The sequence below is a fragment of the Pecten maximus genome, chromosome 11, assembly GCF_902652985.1.
Source record: "Pecten maximus chromosome 11, xPecMax1.1, whole genome shotgun sequence".
In the NCBI taxonomy this organism is placed as follows: Eukaryota; Metazoa; Mollusca; class Bivalvia; order Pectinida; family Pectinidae; genus Pecten; species Pecten maximus.
In genome coordinates, this window is record NC_047025.1 from 7,449,862 (window position 1) to 7,468,614 (window position 18,753).

Below are 18,753 nucleotides of genomic sequence, written 5' to 3' on the forward strand. Positions count from 1 at the left end.
ACAATGACTTTTTAAGGATGCACCTGGGAATATATGGCCACCCCCCCATTTTATTTAATGGCGGTCGCAGGGGCATAAACATACCAGGTTCCTGTGTGGTCTGAATTCTGCACGATACTTGATAACCAAAAGCAGGGCCTGGTTCCATTCCACTGGACAACTGTCAGAATCTTCCAGTCTGGAATACATTATATATACATGTAATCATGCACAGTTAACATCCATCATCATAAACTACAGATCACCTGATTCTGTACTTAAATTGAACACATGATACACATTAATTTATGGACCTTTGTGGTTGATCATGGACTTTTAGCAATTAAGAACTTGCATTGAGACAGTACTGTGGAATCACAATTTCCCAAGGATTAAAACAAAAGGACTTTCTCTCCAAGGCCAATCCCAAGAGATTAAATAGACTTCAAAGAGAAGTAAAAAACATTGCTTGTTACATCTAACATTGATAAAGTGTCAGGATAAAAACAATAAGTCCCTAGACTTTGTTTGGGTGACTTATATTAACTACCTGTAATACTAAACCTTAATTTTACTAACTAGCATTTCCCTTTAATAATTTGTCCGTTCAACAATGGCAAATGACATCTGCGCATGCTAAGGCATAATTTTGTAATTACTGTTCTTGCATCAATCGTTTGGCTTAGTTTGGTTATTTTGTTCAATGTCCTATTAACAGCCAGGGTCATTTAAGGTGAAGGAAAGCTGGAGTATCCTGAGAAAACCATCAGCCTACAGTCAGTACCCCGGGGGTACCACGCAACTGCCCCACATTGGTTTTGAACTCACTACTCAGAGGTGGAGGGTTAGTGTTAATGTTGGGACACCTTAACCAATCGTTGCCCCTTTTAAATCAATTGACATCTTTGAACTATTATATAGTGTATACATGTATGACCTATAGTAGAAGCTTAGTTTTGTACTGTATAAATGTCCTATAACAACATTTCCCAGAAATAAAGAATAGTTCATAAAGTGGACTCACTCTGCTCTAAAATTCTGCACGGCCTCTGTTGAGAATACTGCCCGTATGATGACCTGTCCATCTGTCACCTCCCGAACCAAACTGCCATCAGCCCGAGTCTCTACATGCTGCAGGAATTCAATCGTAATCATATCAGTTCCAATATGTCCATCTTAAGTCAATATTTACCATTTTTAGATTACAATCCCATACTAATCACATTATGGTGATTGATCATGACATTTGATGCAATTCCCAACACTTAATTAATATTTATACTATTTTGAATATCTTTTATTTTGCACTGATTTAATGTCTATATTTTTTTTACAGATCAGACAGACCAGCTAGACATATAGATGTTTGTTGTTTAATTTGTTGGTCAATTCTGTCAAACAATGTTATACATGTAATTACATACTTTTGACAGCTGTCAAAAATCGGATATTCATAAAGTCCAATGATTTCGACCGAAACCCCAAATTGTTGATGAATCCAAGATCTGACATAAACAGCAGGTGGCCAATGCTATATCAATACTAGTAATAGGAGAGGCAGGGGTTTTGTTTTTGTTTAACATCCTATTAACAGCCAGGGTCATTTAAGAACGTGCCAGGTTTTGGAGGTGGAGGAAAGCCGGAGTACCCGAAGAAAAACACCGGCCTACGGTCAGTACCTGGCAACTGCCCCAAGTAGGTTTCGAACTCACAACCCAGAGGTGGAGGGCTAGTGATAAAGTGTTGGGGCACCTAATTATATAACCACTCGGCCACCACGGCCTCAGGAGAGGAAGGGGACTTAACCTCAGTATATCAACATGCCCAGTCCATTTACTACTACATTCCTCAACAATATCTAAGACCTGAAGACACACATCATTCTGCTACATCAATAATACAATATGTGGATTAATAATATATAAAGGGGTCATTATAATTATGTTCGACGTGACACAGGAACCAGAGACCTATATATATATAGGTCTCTGCAGGAACAGAGAGAAAATTCCTCACTCACAGGCCATAATGCCATATACAGGATCCATGCTTATTATCACGATAAACATACATTACTGTGACGTAATTAAAATGGTGCAGAATATTGAAAGGTCGCCATTTATTTATATGTGACCATGACCAGAACCTTTTATTTTTATGTGAATGAATACTAGCCATGGCGTAGAACATCAATCACTGAAATAGACGCCAAGAAATAAAATGCTCGCAAAATTTGCGCCATTTTAAGTCAATATGTTCGTCACAATAATAGGCAGGGGCCGTGTATATATTAATGTAATATTTGTGGACTGTTGGTTATAAATTTGTTCCTTGGATGTCCCTGTGATTCATGGCAGTATAGCTATATAGCCTATACATATTGATGCTGTACTGTGTACACCAACTCGGGATGAACATCACACTTGACTTACTCTAATTACATCAACGGTTTGACCTTTGTGTTGTCGTGTTGGGCTACAAATACAATTAACGATCCACGGATGTTGCTTCAGAGAGCGGTTGCGTGGGCCGAAATTGGACAGAGACATCTTGCAGTCATGATCATAGTTTGTTTTGGAACTTTCGCGCCATCTTGGTATTTTGTGTATATAGTCTCAAACCAAAGTATCAACTAGAATGCATATTATCAAAATGAGTGTTTTGTTGACTTAATATTTAAAATCATTAAAATAAAGGCTTCATATGAATGTTCATTAATCAGCGTCAGGTAATTTCCTTAAAACGTAACCTTTAAGGATATTTCACAAATTTGCGCTGTGACGTCACCGGAAAGCGCTTACTCAAACATAAAAGTATTGTTGTTGGAATTTGTTATAGGAAATCGCCCGTTTGGGGCCTTAACTTCACTATGTCGAGGTCTGCACGGATGCCACACCGGCAGCAGAACGGTATGGTGGAAGTAAAAAGCAAGGTATGGTCGAACAAAGAATATGAACTTAATTGAAAATACAGGTAACGCGATGATACCTATAAGGTGTGTCACTGAAGTCGGTCTCGCTTCCTGAGATCTATTTTTAGCGTGCACCCATTTGTTTACATTGACTAATATAAATCTTAAATATACAATTTAAGTCATTTAAAGGTTCTAAATATTTGTAGAGAGAGGGTACTACGATATTAATTAGAGAGTATTACTCTGCAATGCGTATATGTGATACCTACGTGACCCTCCCCACCTCCACTTGTAAATAAATCTGCTGTAAAATAGACTGCAATATATAATATAAGCCATTGGTCGGTTAAGATCTCTCAGGTGTTTTTGGTATCAAAATGTCTAATAATCCATCTTTAGAATGGAATAAATTACTTTCGTCATATCAATAAATCTGCATTTTTAAAGGTTTCATGGTAGGGCAATTGTTTCAGTTCTGTTTCGCATGAGTGCACTCAAACTGCAATGTACTATATGGATCACACCTGTTACATTCTCTGTCAGTCACAACAAAAGACTGGCAGGTTGACCAGTTGAGTTGTCACACACACCATTAAATGTCAATAACATGAGTCATACATTAGCAGAATTCTATTTATTATTAAATTTTTGATTTTCCTTGCTGGTTCTGATCTATGTAGACTTGCTAATAACCTGAGTTTTAATTTAATCCCTTGGACTCAAATACCATTTTTGATTTTGATTCTTCTAAATTGCCCTATATATATACATGTAAGTATTTTTACAAGTAAGATGTACGATAAAGGTCCAATATATAATTGCTTTCTAATTACTGGAAACATGCAATGCTTTTTACAATGATTGCAGTCAACACATATGGTCTGTCATTCTAAATGAAAATTCATGCTAGAAACTCTGATAGCTCAGTTGATAGAGTTTTGGAGTGCATCCAGTTGACTATTTAGAAATAAAAGAAGTCATCACCATTTCCCTAAAATATGATGTGTGTCAAAACTAGAGCTGTGTGACTGTATCGCATGGTGGGCACGATATATGTGTAACAGAGCGCAGGAATTAGATAAATTTAAACCACTGCCTCCGCTAGGGACCGAACCCGGGACCTCTGGCTTACTAGTCTTGCGCTCAACCGATCGAGCTAAAGAGAAGATCTCTCTAGCCGAGCGGTATATTGCGGCTAGTATTTACCAGGGTTACATACTCCCCCTCCAGGAAAGAACTCGTCCTCGAGTTTCCAGGGGTTACAGCGATGCTTTCGCAAGCAGCGATGAGTATCATTCCCGAGTCCCTACGTGGGCGCCAATGTAACACTTCGGAAATACCACAAATAAACTGAGAAGCTGATGACCTATCAGATTCCTAGTATTCCATCGTACAGTAGTCAATGATTTGTTTGTGGTATTTCCGAAGTGTAAGAGTCTTTGTATACATTTTTTTACAAAAAGCATATGTTTTTTCCATTTCCCACAAAGTGTTCTTGAATTTAGATATTTTTAATTTGAAAGAACTCCAACAGGCAGCTTTATAGGCCACTGGAATGGCCTTGTCAGCTGTGTTTACTATAAAACGGAAGCTAACTTTGGGTCAAGGGAGATAACTACAAATGTTCAAGTATCACGATACAAATCAAAGATAGACGATGCATCAATGCACCATTCTGCGATCCGATGCAGCAGTGAATCGTAACACCACTAGTCATAACATATATAATTATATATACATTATCGTCAATCTCGACTCGAGATTGACGATAATGTATATATAATTATGTATGTCGAGAGTCAAATCTCATTTTGAGGAGTCTAGATCTGCAAAATAGACTCTGGTCTCAAGAGTCTACGTATATATACTGCTGGAAGCACTGAGAGTATCAAACTGTAAATGGACCTCATGAGGTAAAGATCTGATTGATGTGCCGCTGCATGTGATTTATCTAGACCATCATTTAATTTGCTGTTGCGGCACATGTTGTGTCCTTGGGCAATTTTGCTTCAAAATGACCAAAAATCTAAAGTGTTCTGTTGATAACAGTATCCTGATAGTGCTTGTTATTAGTGTTATTAATTATAGCTTTCAGAATTTATTGATGCTGAGAAAAAAGTATTTCTTTAAATATTTTCACTAATAATCAGAGCTAAAATATAAATATTTTATATTATTTAAATAAATTATGTGTGAGTAAAAATAGCTCTTTCACTAATTCTAGTATTCAGATACATTTCAAGATTTTGAACCATGAGATCTTACAAAATCTTTTGATATATTATTAGCCCTGACTGAGGTTAACCAAATCTTCAGCTTGTCAATTTTCATGATTTTGATATGGATAGAGAGGAAAACCGGAACTATAGGTTTTCTCTCCGTCTTTCTTGTACAAAAATTGCCATAGATTGTCAGCAATCTAGCGGCTTCATTCCTTGAGAGATTTTGATCAAACTTAACACAATGATAAAGGAATCTGGATCATATATCTTGAAACAAGTTTGAATTTCAGGGTTTTTTGGGTCAATGGCATAGTTTCTGTTTTTTTAGTGGGGCCAGTATATTTGTAGTGTACATGTATCAATTGCTTTAGTAATATCTGATATGCTTGTTTCTAATTAATACCATGCTGTTACTTTGATCTCTCCAGTTTGATGCAGAGTTCCGAAGATTTGCTATTGACAACAGTAAAAGGTGTGAGTTTACCCAGTTTGAGGCAACTCTTGGGAAAATCCACAGTCTTGAGGACATTCCTTTTATCGTAACATACACAGACAGCAATGGAGATCTACTGCCAATCAACAATGATGACAACTTTTACAGAGCTGTCACCATGGCCAAACCTCTATTGCGGGTCATGATTCAGCGCAAAGGTAAAATGCTATTCTGCTTTGTTCCTTCACCATATAAAGAAACTTTTAGTGTTTGGTTCAGCATACGGTAAAAATTGTATATGTATTGTAATTAAAAATATTAGCTGTTATTTGCCAGTTGCAACAACTTATGTTGATCATGCTTAATAATGGCCCGTAAGCAGTCTGTGAAGGTCTTACTCAGGGACCAATCTGGGCGTTTTTCACTACCATTTATAGGTAGTTTCCCCTCAGGATTTTGTTCAATTTAAATTTTCCCCCTAATACTTGTGTTAGATTCACTGAACAATTATATTTTCCCTCATTTGTATATATGTCTTAATTCCCCAATGTAAAATTCCTATTATCAAGATAGATATAATGCAATTGCACCATTTTGCAAACAGGTTTCTTATATAATTATCTGATATGAGAATTAAGGACCTTTGATTTCGTCCATACGGTTTTATACCAACCTATAGGTGAATCGATAATATTGGTCTCCGGGAAATGATCGTGGTATATTATTCATCTGAATGATGTTAAACAAAGAGATCAATGCTCCTATTAATTTTCCATTACTCCTTTTTGATGCTGAGCAATGAGTTTATGTACTTTGTAGGATTGTACAAAGGTAAAACATATATGATACTTTCTTAATGAAACAGAAGGAGAACTATTTCAATCCAGCTATCAGAGATTGACATTAATTTTTATGCATAGATGATCCAGAAAATCAATCTTTATAAAATTATCTTATGTTAATTCTACATTTTGACAATTTTTCTCAATGTAATTTGATGTTCCAGGAGAGAGTTACGGTGAAGCCAATGGTTATGGTACACTGGGCGTGAAGCGGCGTAACCCAATTAGCAAGCTAATGAATGCCGAGGCCCCTCCTAAGCCTCGAATCAACATAAGCATGCCGGAAGACTTCCGAAGGGTGTCAGCCATCATTGATGTTGATGTTGTTCCCGAAACTCACCGGCGCGTGAAGCTCATGAAGAACGGCTCTGACAAGCCTTTAGGATTTTATATCCGTGATGGCACCAGTGTGCGTGTCACACCCCATGGACTAGAGAAAGTGCCTGGCATTTTTATTTCAAGACTTGTGCCTGGTGGCCTGGCCGAGAGCACAGGTCTTTTGGCTGTGAATGATGAGGTATTGGAAGTAAATGGTATTGAGGTCGCAGGTAAGACCCTCGACCAAGTCACAGACATGATGGTAGCTAACAGCTCCAATCTCATCATAACGGTTAAGCCAGTCAACCAGCGAATGACCCTTGCACCGATGCGTGGTTCATCAGCACGCACCTCACAAATGTCCACTGGTTCGCAAAAGTCACAGGGCTCGTACCATTCCTCCAAGTCATTCGACAGTGACATTCCCTTGATTCACGAGCAGGAGGACGAAGATGATGAAGTTGAGGATCACCTGACCAAACAAAGTGATGACCATTTCGGACGAGGAAGTGACCACGATCTTAGTCAACACAGCGACACCAGTATCGACACAGAAAGCAAAGACAGTGCTGTTGTAACCTTATAGGACTTCGCCTGCTAACGCATGTCATAATTGATCATAAACATAACATGTTTTATATGTAAAGTTAAATACTAGCTCCATACCCGGCAATGTAACTGTTAAGCTGCAGTGGCTGGGCTAAAATATGATGTAGCTGTTTTTTTTAGTGCCCTCAGACTCTTTTTAAAGTGAAATCATGTGATATTTGGCACTGTTAGACCTACAGAGGTATTTTTAGTCCCATCTCTAGTGAAAGGAACTTTTCTTTTTTAAGATAACGATCAGTTTTACCTTAATGTGATGGAGGACGTGTAGTGAATGCGACACATTTTCTGGCTGCAATCATGTTGTTGTAGATCTATTGTTATGTTTTATACCTGGAATTGGTCTCACAATCTGCTTCCCTGGCAATTTCGTAAACCACACTGTTATTGATTTTGTTTTGCTTTGGGATTTTTGCACAAAGGTAAAGGTACTCTCTCTTGCAACTTATCTTGCATGCTGGATAATTTTTAGAAAAATTTGAATATTTTTTTAATTTTCTTGAAAAGGTGAATGTGATGCTTGTTAAAATTTAGAATACTTATTTTTTTTTTAGAGTACTTTATTGAAACATTGTGATGTCTTAATGTTGGCAGACAAAGACAGACAAAAAAATATTTACACCAAATGCTGTTTAATTTTATGATATATATAAGGAATTGAAAATTCAATTTGAAACATGAAAAATGTAATCATTACACTTCTGTTATGATGACAGTACTTGAAGTGTTTGTCATAATTATATAATTTCTGCCTTATTCAGGAGTTGGTAATTTTTTTTCTCCATTTTCTGGAGTAGGGCACATTATACATTTCACAGCAGTGACACATGCATTTGATAATTTTTTATGATGCATACTGTGTACATATATATATACATCATACATGTACATATATGTAAATTTATGCTAATCATGTTGAAAATAATTAATATTATTGGTGATCAAGTTGAGCAAAGTAAGTCTACGGTGATGAGGAAGATTGTACTGATAATCATTTTAATTTTAAAACTCAGCTTCAGTAAACATCAGGACTGGGCTAATTTATTCTAGATTTGCCGTCTGTATCTTAAAATTTAAAATCATCTTGAATTTTGCATGGCATGTATATGTCTGTTAATTTGTATACAGCTTTAAAAACATATCATTAATTGATACTTAATTAACATTTATTTCTAGTTAATGTAAGCGGACTACTTTGTCTATAAACGAGGAACAAAATATTTCATTTTTTGAAAAGTCAGTTTAATTAAAAAAATATTATGGAATTAACGAAGAACAAGTATTTTATTTTCTTGATAATCTGTTGTATAATTTTTTTTTTTCATGGAATCCAAAAAATGAATACAAATGTTATTTTCCCTAACTCTTAATACACTCATGCATGATCAAAGTAGAATAGGGGTATAGTGAGTCAATAAAAGGACAATGCCATAGCATTTGTTAACATTTTTACTGATTAAATGCAATACACATGACTAGGGTTAATACCAGGCATAGACTCATTGTCGGATAAGAAACTGCTGATTTAATACATAAAATGAAAAGAGTCTGTGGAAACAGTTATATATAGTTCCTGGCTACTTCAATCTTGTGGGGGGGCCGCAGTGGCCGAGTGGTTAAGGTGTCCCGACACTTTAACACTAGCCCTCCACCTCTGGGTTGCGAGTTCGAAACCTACGTGGGGCATTTGCCAGGTACTGACCGTAGCCGGTGGTTTTTCTCTGAGTACTCAGGCTTTCCTCCACCTCCAAAACCTGGCACATCCTTAAATGACCCTGGCTGTTAATAGGACGTTAAACAAAATACACCAAATCAATCTTGTGGTACCAAATCTGTGGTAATCATTACATCCTGGTTGTGCAATTTACTATTCTGACATATATGTGCAACAATCTTCAACAAGTTAAACCTGAAGAGTTAATGAAGTGCTTAATTGGAAAGAAGCAGAATTAGTTTCTCACTTAATTTGAATACGATAATTTAAAATAATACAATATTTTTAATGATTTTACAATGTTTGGTAATGTTTATGTATGTAAAATTACAGGCTTTTTATGACATGTTAATGTAATTATTGACTTTTAAGATAATTTTTATTATTATTTCGATAATTATCTGCGTGTATATACATGCTTTCTGTCGTTAATGAAATATGAATAAGAAACAAGGTTTAAATTGAAAAATATGCTGAGAGATAGTAAAAACTTAATATTTGAATAGAGAGCAACATTTAGTATATAAATGCCATGGATTGTATACATATTTCAGGGGTTTTCAAGTGCTAGTTAACCTAAACTATTTGTGGAATTTGTCAAACAACAAAACATTTGAGCAGATCTAGAGAGGCATTCACTTTCATTCTAAGTTCTTTGGTCATTGTTGGATTAGAAGGAAGGTGCACCTATAGGCTTGATGGCTGTTGTATATTTCCTAGCAAATATCCTGTACATAACGAAAGTCTTTTATAAACACTATCATTACATATCTTTTTCACAAAAGCAAGAAGTTAGTGATTCATTATGGCCTTCTCTTGTTTTTCGTGCAGTCAGAGTTATCTCCCTTGCACTGTATGATGTCTTTATTTCTAACTGATCATGTATTTTGTTACAGTTAAAAAAAAGAGGAAAAAGAAACAATTGGTTGAAAAATTATATATATTTCTGTCCTCTGATCACTGTGACAAAATGATACAATTTTTATAACAAAACATATCTTTTTGATGAACAAAAAAATGTAAATGTTAGTAATATATCGGCGTTGGGAGTATTGATTGTCCTCTTCATTTTGGCAGTTAGAAAGTGCAAAAAGAAAGATAAAAACAGTCCTCAGACCACTCTGTTCATATGACAAATCATCTTTGTGATGATGCCCATAAATCACTCTGTTAAAACTGTCTTATATTTTTACATACATGTATTATACACATTGTACACAACCATGTACTCATAGTTATGACGTACAGCAAGTACCTAGCACAGGCACTAGGCACATTTACACACTTAATTCTCCCATGTGTTGGCTTATATATAGCAGCCAACCTCGAAAAGTAATTGTGACTGGTACCTGTGTTGTCTAGCTAAAATTATTATATTCCGTTCTATACATTCCTATGGTATACACGACCATTTTTTTTTCGTTTCATTTTTCAGTTTTAAGAAATTTATTGCAATCTTATATATTTATATGTTCTTTTGTTGACTTGAGCAAGCTAAGAAATGAGCTGATAGTGTTGGATGAACTTGGCTCTGGTAAAACAGGAAATTTACTAGTCAAAGTAAATGCTGCATGGTGGACAAATATTTGTTTTGAGGGACAGTTAATGTTGAAGCTGCACCAAAATAGCGATCCATAAATTAGAATAGAAAGTAAAATGAAGTGTAATAAGTCTGAATGATCCCAAGCAATTTATTGTATCATATTAATCATCTGAAATCTAAAGTATATTGGGTGAAGTGGATAGATATACATGTACATGTAGTCAGAATCATTCAGATCTACTAATCAGAAAAGTGATGTTTTTATCTAGTATTACAATATTTTGATGTTTCGTTTTGAAATTTTTGACCCCAAATTTTTTTTTCCAGATTTTCTGGAAATTTAGACATTTTTTGGCCATTACCTGAAGTTTTGGTTCTTGCAGGCAAGCACAGACCAATTAATATGTAAACAATGTGCTGGAATCAAGTTCGGGGAGGTTATAAAGTACTTGTAAACAACTTCAAACTTGGACTATTCACAGTTTTATATAGGTTTAAAATGTCAGCATTTTATTGTGTTATAATTTTCTTCGTTAATGTGTTTAAACTTTATATCTCGATTTGAAATGTGAAATTTAGTTATTTTTTTCACAATTTATATCTTTAATCAAGGATATATTTTGCATGACTCCAAAAAAAGAAGAATTTTTTTTATTTGTTCTTAAACATTAAAAAGTAATCACTGGCTTCTATGGGGTTTAGGAATAGTAATCTTTTTTTACTGAAGGTTTTTCGCAACTCTGAATCATATACATGTATACAGTCATCTATTCTTCATTTTGGTGAAAAAAGTTATCAAGTTCGTAATATTCAGATTAAAATATCCATGCGGAAATGGATGATTACAGTTTGCTATGTACAATGTACATGTATATGATGTATCCCTCAATAAGCCCAGAGGGTATTCATAAACATTGGCTAAAAGTAGTAGGACAGGTTTATCACAGAATGACACAATAGATCTTGTTTGCGTTTGTACTGAAGTTGAATATACATAAGTGGATTTATTTCTAGAGATGGCCATGGGCCTATTGTGGAATAAATAATTATATAATTCAACATAAAATCGGAAAGTGACCGTGTCATAAAGTTTACATTGGTACAGTAGATAATTGCAGTCTTGTAGATATAGACATATCGTATATATACATGTAAGAGAGAGAGTTTATATATTAATTAAGGTAGTATCAAATTAATGCCTGATGTAAATATTGTAGTTTAAATTGTGTACCTCTATGATTAGTATACATGCATGTCTGAAATAGGGAGCATATAATTAAGTTTTATTTTAAAATGATGTCCAATTTAATTGAAGCTGAATAATTTCTTGGTAAAATTTCATAGTACATTGTATTTACCCTTCAATAAGCCCAAAGGGCCAACATGAAACCTCTAATAGTAAGAGAATGGGCTTATTACAGGGCAATGAAATTATATCTTTTGAGTTCTCTGAACAGCAATAATTAGATATATGTTGGCTTATTACCAGGGATGGGCTTAATGCCAGGCGCGGAGTAATTTGCAATCCGTTATATACACTTTTTATAGCAACATGATTTCGAAAAAGATTTCTAGGCTTCCCCAAATAATTTTTTGTCCTTTTTAGCAAAAGTTAGGGGAGGTCAATGGGAAATAATTGAAATCTGGATTTCGAACTTTAAATAACCACAAAATTATTATGTTTGCAGGAAGGGTCTACTTTTGAAGTTTCGATTTTCGATTGTTCTTATTGTCGTCCAGTTTGACACAAAACGTGAGATAAGCTGGACTTTTCTTACGCTTGTTCACAACGAGCTTTCCTGAACTTTCTTAATATTCTTGTTCTTTCTAAGAAGTTCATATTTTTATACAAAAGTTTTTTTAATGAGAAAAGAACACATGCAGTAATATATACATGTTCATTTGTGACTTTTAAAACATTTATCAATTGTTATTTTGAGATAATAGGGCATCAGCCTGTTTTTATGTGACTAATTTGTGGTTGTGATTTTATATCTGGGACTTACGAGCTTTCGTTACAATTATGAAATTGTACATTTGTACATATTTCCTCTTTGATGAATTGTATTCACGCTTAAAAAAGATATACCAAGTGGTTTTTTTCTTGTGGTAAATTTTGAATCTGTTGACAGTTTCTCAACCAAGTCTGACATTTATAAGAACTGTTTAGCAGGTAGTATGCCTGTGGGTTTAGATGTGTCTGGACTACCTTGTGCAGCGTCTGTAAATAAAGTTATAATACAGATATTCCACTGTAAATACCATTAAAAATACAGACAGGCAACTACGTATACAGTATGAGTTGCTTTAAATTCAGACGAACATACATACAGATAGCAAAAGTACATCTTTTATATATTATTTTTGTTTCTGACATGAAAAAAATAACATGAGGGGCAGCGGTGGCCGAGTGATTAAGGTGTCCCGACACTTTAACACTAGCCCTCCACCTCTGGGTTGCGAGTTCGAAACCTACGTGGGGCAGTTGCCAGGTACTGACCGTAGGCTGGTGGTTTTTTCTCCGGGTACTCCAGCTTTCCTCCACCTCCAAAACCTGGCACATCCTTAAATTACCCTGGCTGTTTATAGGACGTTAAACAAAACCAAACCAAACCAAAGTTTCGGACATGTAGACAGACAAATATGCACATTTAGTGTTCTCCATGCAGTCAGCATACTTGGACATACAGACAGACAACCACGAGTCTCTTTTAAGCCATATGTGCCTTTAATCTTGTCCTGCCACAAACAAAATGTTGACACAATATTCCTTTTTATGGAGAAATATGTTAACAGGGTTTATTTTTGTACACATGCATTTTATCATGCTAACATGTCATCACAATCAGAAATCATCATTATACATAAGTTATGAACTCGTGTTTCTTCCAAATCTAGTGTATAATGATGATCTGTATTTTAATTAGATTGAATGGTATCACATCTTTGCTTTACATTTTGCAGCTGTCATCTTTGTTGCTGTCAGTCTTGCCATATTGAAAATGGTGTTGTAATTCTGAAAACATACTTTTGCAGTAAAACTGTATTTTTTCTCACTTAAACAAACTTCTATCTTATAATATTGGGCCATCAGACTACTAGCTCGTTACTTTGTATCAAGAGTGAAAGAGTTTTAATGCCTGTATCAGATAATTTAAGACCTCGTTTTGAGGACAAGGTGTTGTTCATTGAGGACAATTCCAATTTTATGATTAATCCTACATCACTAACGTTATACACAGTTTTTACCATGATATATTATTATATATGCAATAAAACTAATATTCTAAAATAGTATTTGTTTTGTTGTTAGTTTGTGTATGTCTAATAATAAATATATCAAATTTCAAGTGTTGATAAATACCTTGTTAGCTCACATGGTGGGAAATGCCAGTGAGTTACAGTGGGCATCTGTCATCCATCTTCCTTCCCTCAACTTTTAACCCTCGAAAAAACTTTAAGCAACTGAAAACTGATATTTTGCCAGCGGGTACCTAGGATAGAGTGTTATAAAATTTCCTCATACCAGTAACCTTGACCTATTTTCAAGGTCGTAGGGGATAAATATGTTAAAACTTCAAGAATCTTATCCTCAAGATCCTCAGAATACCCACATGCCTGATATGTTGCCAGCATAGACCTAGGACAGAGTGGTATATAGGTTTTTTTAGCTCACCTGGACCGAAGGTCCGGTGAGCTTATGCCATGGTGCAGCGTCCGTCGTCCGGTGTCCGTCGTCCGTCGTCCGTCCGTCAACATTTGCTTCAAATCGCTACTAGTCAAAAAGTTCTTATTGGATTTTGACCAAATTTGGTCAGAAACATCCTTGGCAGAAGGGAATCAGATTTTGCATAAATGGTGACTCTGACCCCCAAGGGGCCTGAGGGGCGGGGCCCAATAGAGAAAATTGAGGCAATTCCTTTGAATCGCTACTTGTCATAAAGTTATGAATGGATTTGAACCCAATTTGGTCAGAAACATCCTTTGTGGAAGGGGAACAGATTTTGCATAAATGGTGACTCTGACCCCCAAGGGGCCAAAGGGGCGGGGCCTAATGGGGAAATAGAGGTAATTCCTTTAAATCGCTACTAGTCATAAAGTTATGAATGGATTTGAACCCAATTTGGTCAGAAACATCCTTCGGGGAAGGGGATCAGATTTTGCATAAATGGTGACTCTGACCCCCAAGGGGCCTGAGGGGCAGGGCCCAATAGGGGAAATTAAGGCAATTCCTTTAAATCGCTACTAGTCATAAAGGTATGATTGGATTTGAACCCAATTTGGTCAGAAACATCCTTTGGGGAAGGGGAACAGATTTTGCATAAATGGTGGCTCTGACCCCCAAGGGGCCAAAGGGGCGGGGCCTAATGGGGAAATAGAGGTAATTCCTTCAAATCGCTACTAGTCATAAAGTTATGAATGGATTTGAACCCAATTTGGTCAGAAACATCCTTCAGGGAAGGGGAACAGATTTTGCATAAATGGTTACTCTGACCCCCAAAGGGCCAAAGGGGCGGGGCCTAATGGGGAATAAGGGAATTCCTTCAAATCGCTACTAGTCATAAAGTTATGAATGGATTTGAACCCAATTTGGTAAGAAACATTCTTGCGGGAAGGGGAACAGATTTTGCATAAATGGTGACTCTGACCCCCGAGGGGCAAAAGGGTCCCATATGGGAAATAGAGGTAATTCCTTTAAATCACTACTAGTCATAAAGTTATAAATGCATGTTGTAAACTCAGAGAGTCTGGACTTCATTATTTCTTTAAAGCAGTTGGGATCCCCACGCTATAACCATAAATAGCATTGTTTGAGGTTAACAAACAAAAGGAATTGAACATGAACATTATTTTGACATTTGGTCAAATCCAACCAGGTGAGCGATACAGGCCCCATGGGCCTCTTGTTCATATAAATGACCTCAACCTTTCTTCAAGGTCACAGGGGCCTAATAGTGAAAGGTTTCTTAGTGAACCTTCTGCTTATGTTCTTAAAGACCCAAATGTACTCTTCTTTGGTCTTAAAAGTACAGCTATGGAGTGCAATGAAATTTCCTCATACCAATGACCTTGACCTATTTTCAAAGTCACGTGTCAAATACGTTTCAAATATGAATCTTACCAGGTATTCGCAAGTTCCAGAAGACCCAGAAGCCTTATGTTGCCAGCATGTACCTAGGACAGAGTGGTATAAAGTTTTCTGATATAAATGACCTTGACCTATTTTCAAAGTCACAGGGGTCATATATGTTACAAATTCAAGAATCTTACCGGTTCCAGGCGACCAAAAAGCCTTATGTTGCCAGCATGTACTTAGGACAGAGTGGTATAAAGATTTCTCATATATATATCTTTAAGGTTGCAGGGGCCTAAAAGTGAGCTCTTAAAGATCCAGGGTACCCTTCTTTGGCCTTTAAATACTGCTTTGATGTGCAAAAAGGTTTCACATTCAAATGACCTTGACCCTTTTTCAAGGTCACAAGGGTCAAATATGTTAAAAAGAATCTTATTCTCAAATTCCAAAAGACTCGGAGAGCTTTATCCAGCCAATACCTATAACAAAGTGGTATACAGTTTCATCATATTAATGATCTTGACCTATTTTCAAGGTCACATAGGACAATAAGTTAAAAATGTCTTAGAAATATTTCTAAAAGATCTCACTTTGGACAAGTTAGACAAGTCAGGTATGGGCTGATATCATATCAATGAACTTGGTCTGTTTTTAAAGTCACGGGGGTTAGAGTTCAGGTTCTAGGAGACCCATGGCACATTGTCGCTCTTCGCGTGGCGCACTTGTTTTTTGTATGGCGCATTGTCGCTCTTCACTTGGCGCACTGTCGCTTTTTGTATGGCGCACTGTCGCTCTCCGCATGATAGGGGCGACAGTGCGACATGACCGAAATCAGCCATCATTTTAAAACCCTGGAGGTGGTAAGGCAGGACCCAAAAGGGGAAAAGAGAACTTTCTTTGAATCCTTTCTGCCGCTGTATGGATAGAGGTATTTTGATTATGAACTGGATATACGCCTACTGGGCCCTTAAGGCAGCGCCTATTAAAAGGAAATAAAATGGTTATTAATATTGTGTGTTTTCAAATTTATTTCCTTTGAATCTTCTTTGGAATCAGAAAGCTGACTGTTAGTTAAAGGAAAGTATTCATTTCAATTCATGGTACTGGGAGTCAGATATCATAATGGGGTAAGTATCTGTATCATAATTTAGAGTGATTCGCCATAATCACTAAACTATCTAGATGAGGGACGCAGGCCATATGGGCCTCTTGTTGAATGATTATCTTAACGCGTCTTGTATCTTAAAGGGACATTCCGCTGTTGAAATAAGTTTATGCTATAAAAACCAAAGTAAACGGGAATCTTGTATTTTTCTCAACTAGTAAAAGTTATCAACTTTACCGTTATACAACATTCAAAGCCCGAAGATAACCCACAGTTCTTAAAAAAATAAAAGTTTTTGAAAATGTCACTTCCTATAGCAGCTTAAAGGGGCATTCCTTCGTTTGGATTTATTCCAAGTAATAAAAGTTATAATCTTACATTAATAAGGCAGTTTAAATATTAAGTCCTAAAAATTCTTAATTCGACCCGAAGTATCACTAATTACCGCAAAGACATTAGGTACTTGTATACGATACACCTTGTACATTTCGGCGTTAATTTCATTTCTTGAAGGTACATGCTCTCATATAATCATCGTTCGGACATAGATTTCATCAATAGAAATTGTACATGTTTCTGATGTCCGAACGAAGGAATGCCCCTAAATATTGGCGTCGACTAATATATGAACTAATTTTTTTTTTTTTTTTAGATTTCTTTCTTACCTGTATATAAACTCACAATGTATGTTAATTTGTCCTATTTAGAAACCTTGGTCATGGAAACTTGCCAAGCCCCTGTGGTCAAAATGGCTATAAATACCTGTAACCGGAAGTACTGTGCAGTGTGCGTACCCCCGACAACACCAAAGGGACTTGACACACATTCCTAATTAAATGCTCATAATTATGTACATATGCATAGTACCATTAAGTTTTGCCAAATCTTAGACCACAGGGAGTTGGCACGAATACACACTCCACGTATACTGTATAATGGACTGTGGATTGGAAATTCGTTCGAAGTGATAGTCATTCTAATCTATACCTCTATCACAGCCTTAATCTTAAACAAGTCATCTTCGTCTACCAAGATACTGTCTTCAAACAAACCTTTGACACCATACTCACGGTCCGAGATTGATACTATTAAACGTTCATACAAATACAACAACATCCTGCCTCTTATAAAATTCATGTGTTTCTATACTGAATCGGTTGCATATATTAAATTTGTAAAAGTTGTTTTCCGAATCCAAATTATCTTGAAAAATGCTTTTATTTTTATATTGTACTTCACTTATGGATGAAACAAACTTTATATAGCATGCATGTCAAATTATATACAATTTTATAATAAACAATTAAACAGATCAAGCGGTCAATAAACGCATAGCATTGAGGTTGCACAATGTCGTGTGACGTCATTGCTGAAATTCCGAATCTGGTCGGACGTGGAATTCGTCAAGAGGGACGACTAGCCGTGGCGTCAAAGGGATAATTTTTCAAATGATGTATCTTTTTCCCCATTGAATCTTAAGTTTGGGGCATGAAAACAATGAAGTAATATTATAAATTTCCCTGTGTCGGAGAAAACCATCACCCGTCAACGCTTTTGTAATTAAGGTATTGGATTTATAAGTATAATGTTTATAGTACAGATGTACTCAAATTTGTCTCTATTACGCGCGGGTATCAATTAAAGTTCAAGTTTTTAAAATTGAATTTAAATATATTTCATTGCCTTTTTTAATAACAAGGGGATTAGACACAAATTTGACAAATTATTCAAAACATTTCCCTTAAACTGACATCGACAATTGAAGTAATTTGAGATTATGAGAACAACATGGTTATACCGGAAAAAGAAAACATGATCACATTTCAAATACCTTGTTTGCTGCTTACCATGCATGGATTTACATTCTTTGGTGCGACAATAATAGTTTGTGTGACGTTATGTTCCTGGTTGGCTCTCGTTTCTTTTTGTACACGTAGGGCGTATCCATGCATGGATTTACATGTTTTCCGTGTCGTTATGACAATGATATTTTGATCTGTGTA

At 36.0% G+C, this 18,753-nt stretch overlaps 2 protein-coding genes across 3 annotated transcripts in view; one reads left to right on the forward strand and one right to left on the reverse strand.

Annotated features, from left to right (window-relative positions):
- The window catches only part of LOC117338340, a 35,956-nt gene extending 17,220 nt beyond the window's left edge, over positions 1–18,736 (reverse strand). Inside the window, exons 1-3 of one of the 2 annotated variants that reach the window (XM_033899650.1) lie at positions 18,598–18,736; positions 1,004–1,110; positions 85–178 (exon numbers count right to left, since the gene is read on the reverse strand). In XM_033899650.1, the coding sequence (XP_033755541.1) occupies positions 85–178; positions 1,004–1,110; positions 18,598–18,702 (306 nt within the window). In that variant the 5' untranslated portion in view covers positions 18,703–18,736. Of the gene's footprint in view, positions 1–84; positions 179–1,003; positions 1,111–2,411; positions 2,577–18,597 lie in introns of those variants that run through there. The other variant, XM_033899649.1, reaches the window with a different exon arrangement.
- Positions 2,746–13,866, forward strand: LOC117338341 (partitioning defective protein 6-like). Its single transcript, XM_033899651.1, has 3 exons — positions 2,746–2,911; positions 5,544–5,766; positions 6,555–13,866. The coding sequence occupies exons 1-3, from the start codon at positions 2,849–2,851 to the stop codon at positions 7,292–7,294; spliced, it is 1,026 nt and encodes a 341-aa protein (XP_033755542.1). The 5' UTR covers positions 2,746–2,848; the 3' UTR covers positions 7,295–13,866.
- Positions 18,737–18,753: the final 17 nt, after the last annotated feature.

Coding starts and splice junctions, on each gene's coding strand:
- LOC117338341 (XM_033899651.1), top strand. CDS start 2,849: ATGTCGAGGTCTGCACGGATGCCACACCGGCAGCAGAACGGTATGGTG. Junction 2,912..5,543: donor TGGTGGAAGTAAAAAGCAAG/GTATGGTCGAAC, acceptor TGATCTCTCCAG/TTTGATGCAGAGTTCCGAAG. Junction 5,767..6,554: donor GGTCATGATTCAGCGCAAAG/GTAAAATGCTAT, acceptor TTGATGTTCCAG/GAGAGAGTTACGGTGAAGCC.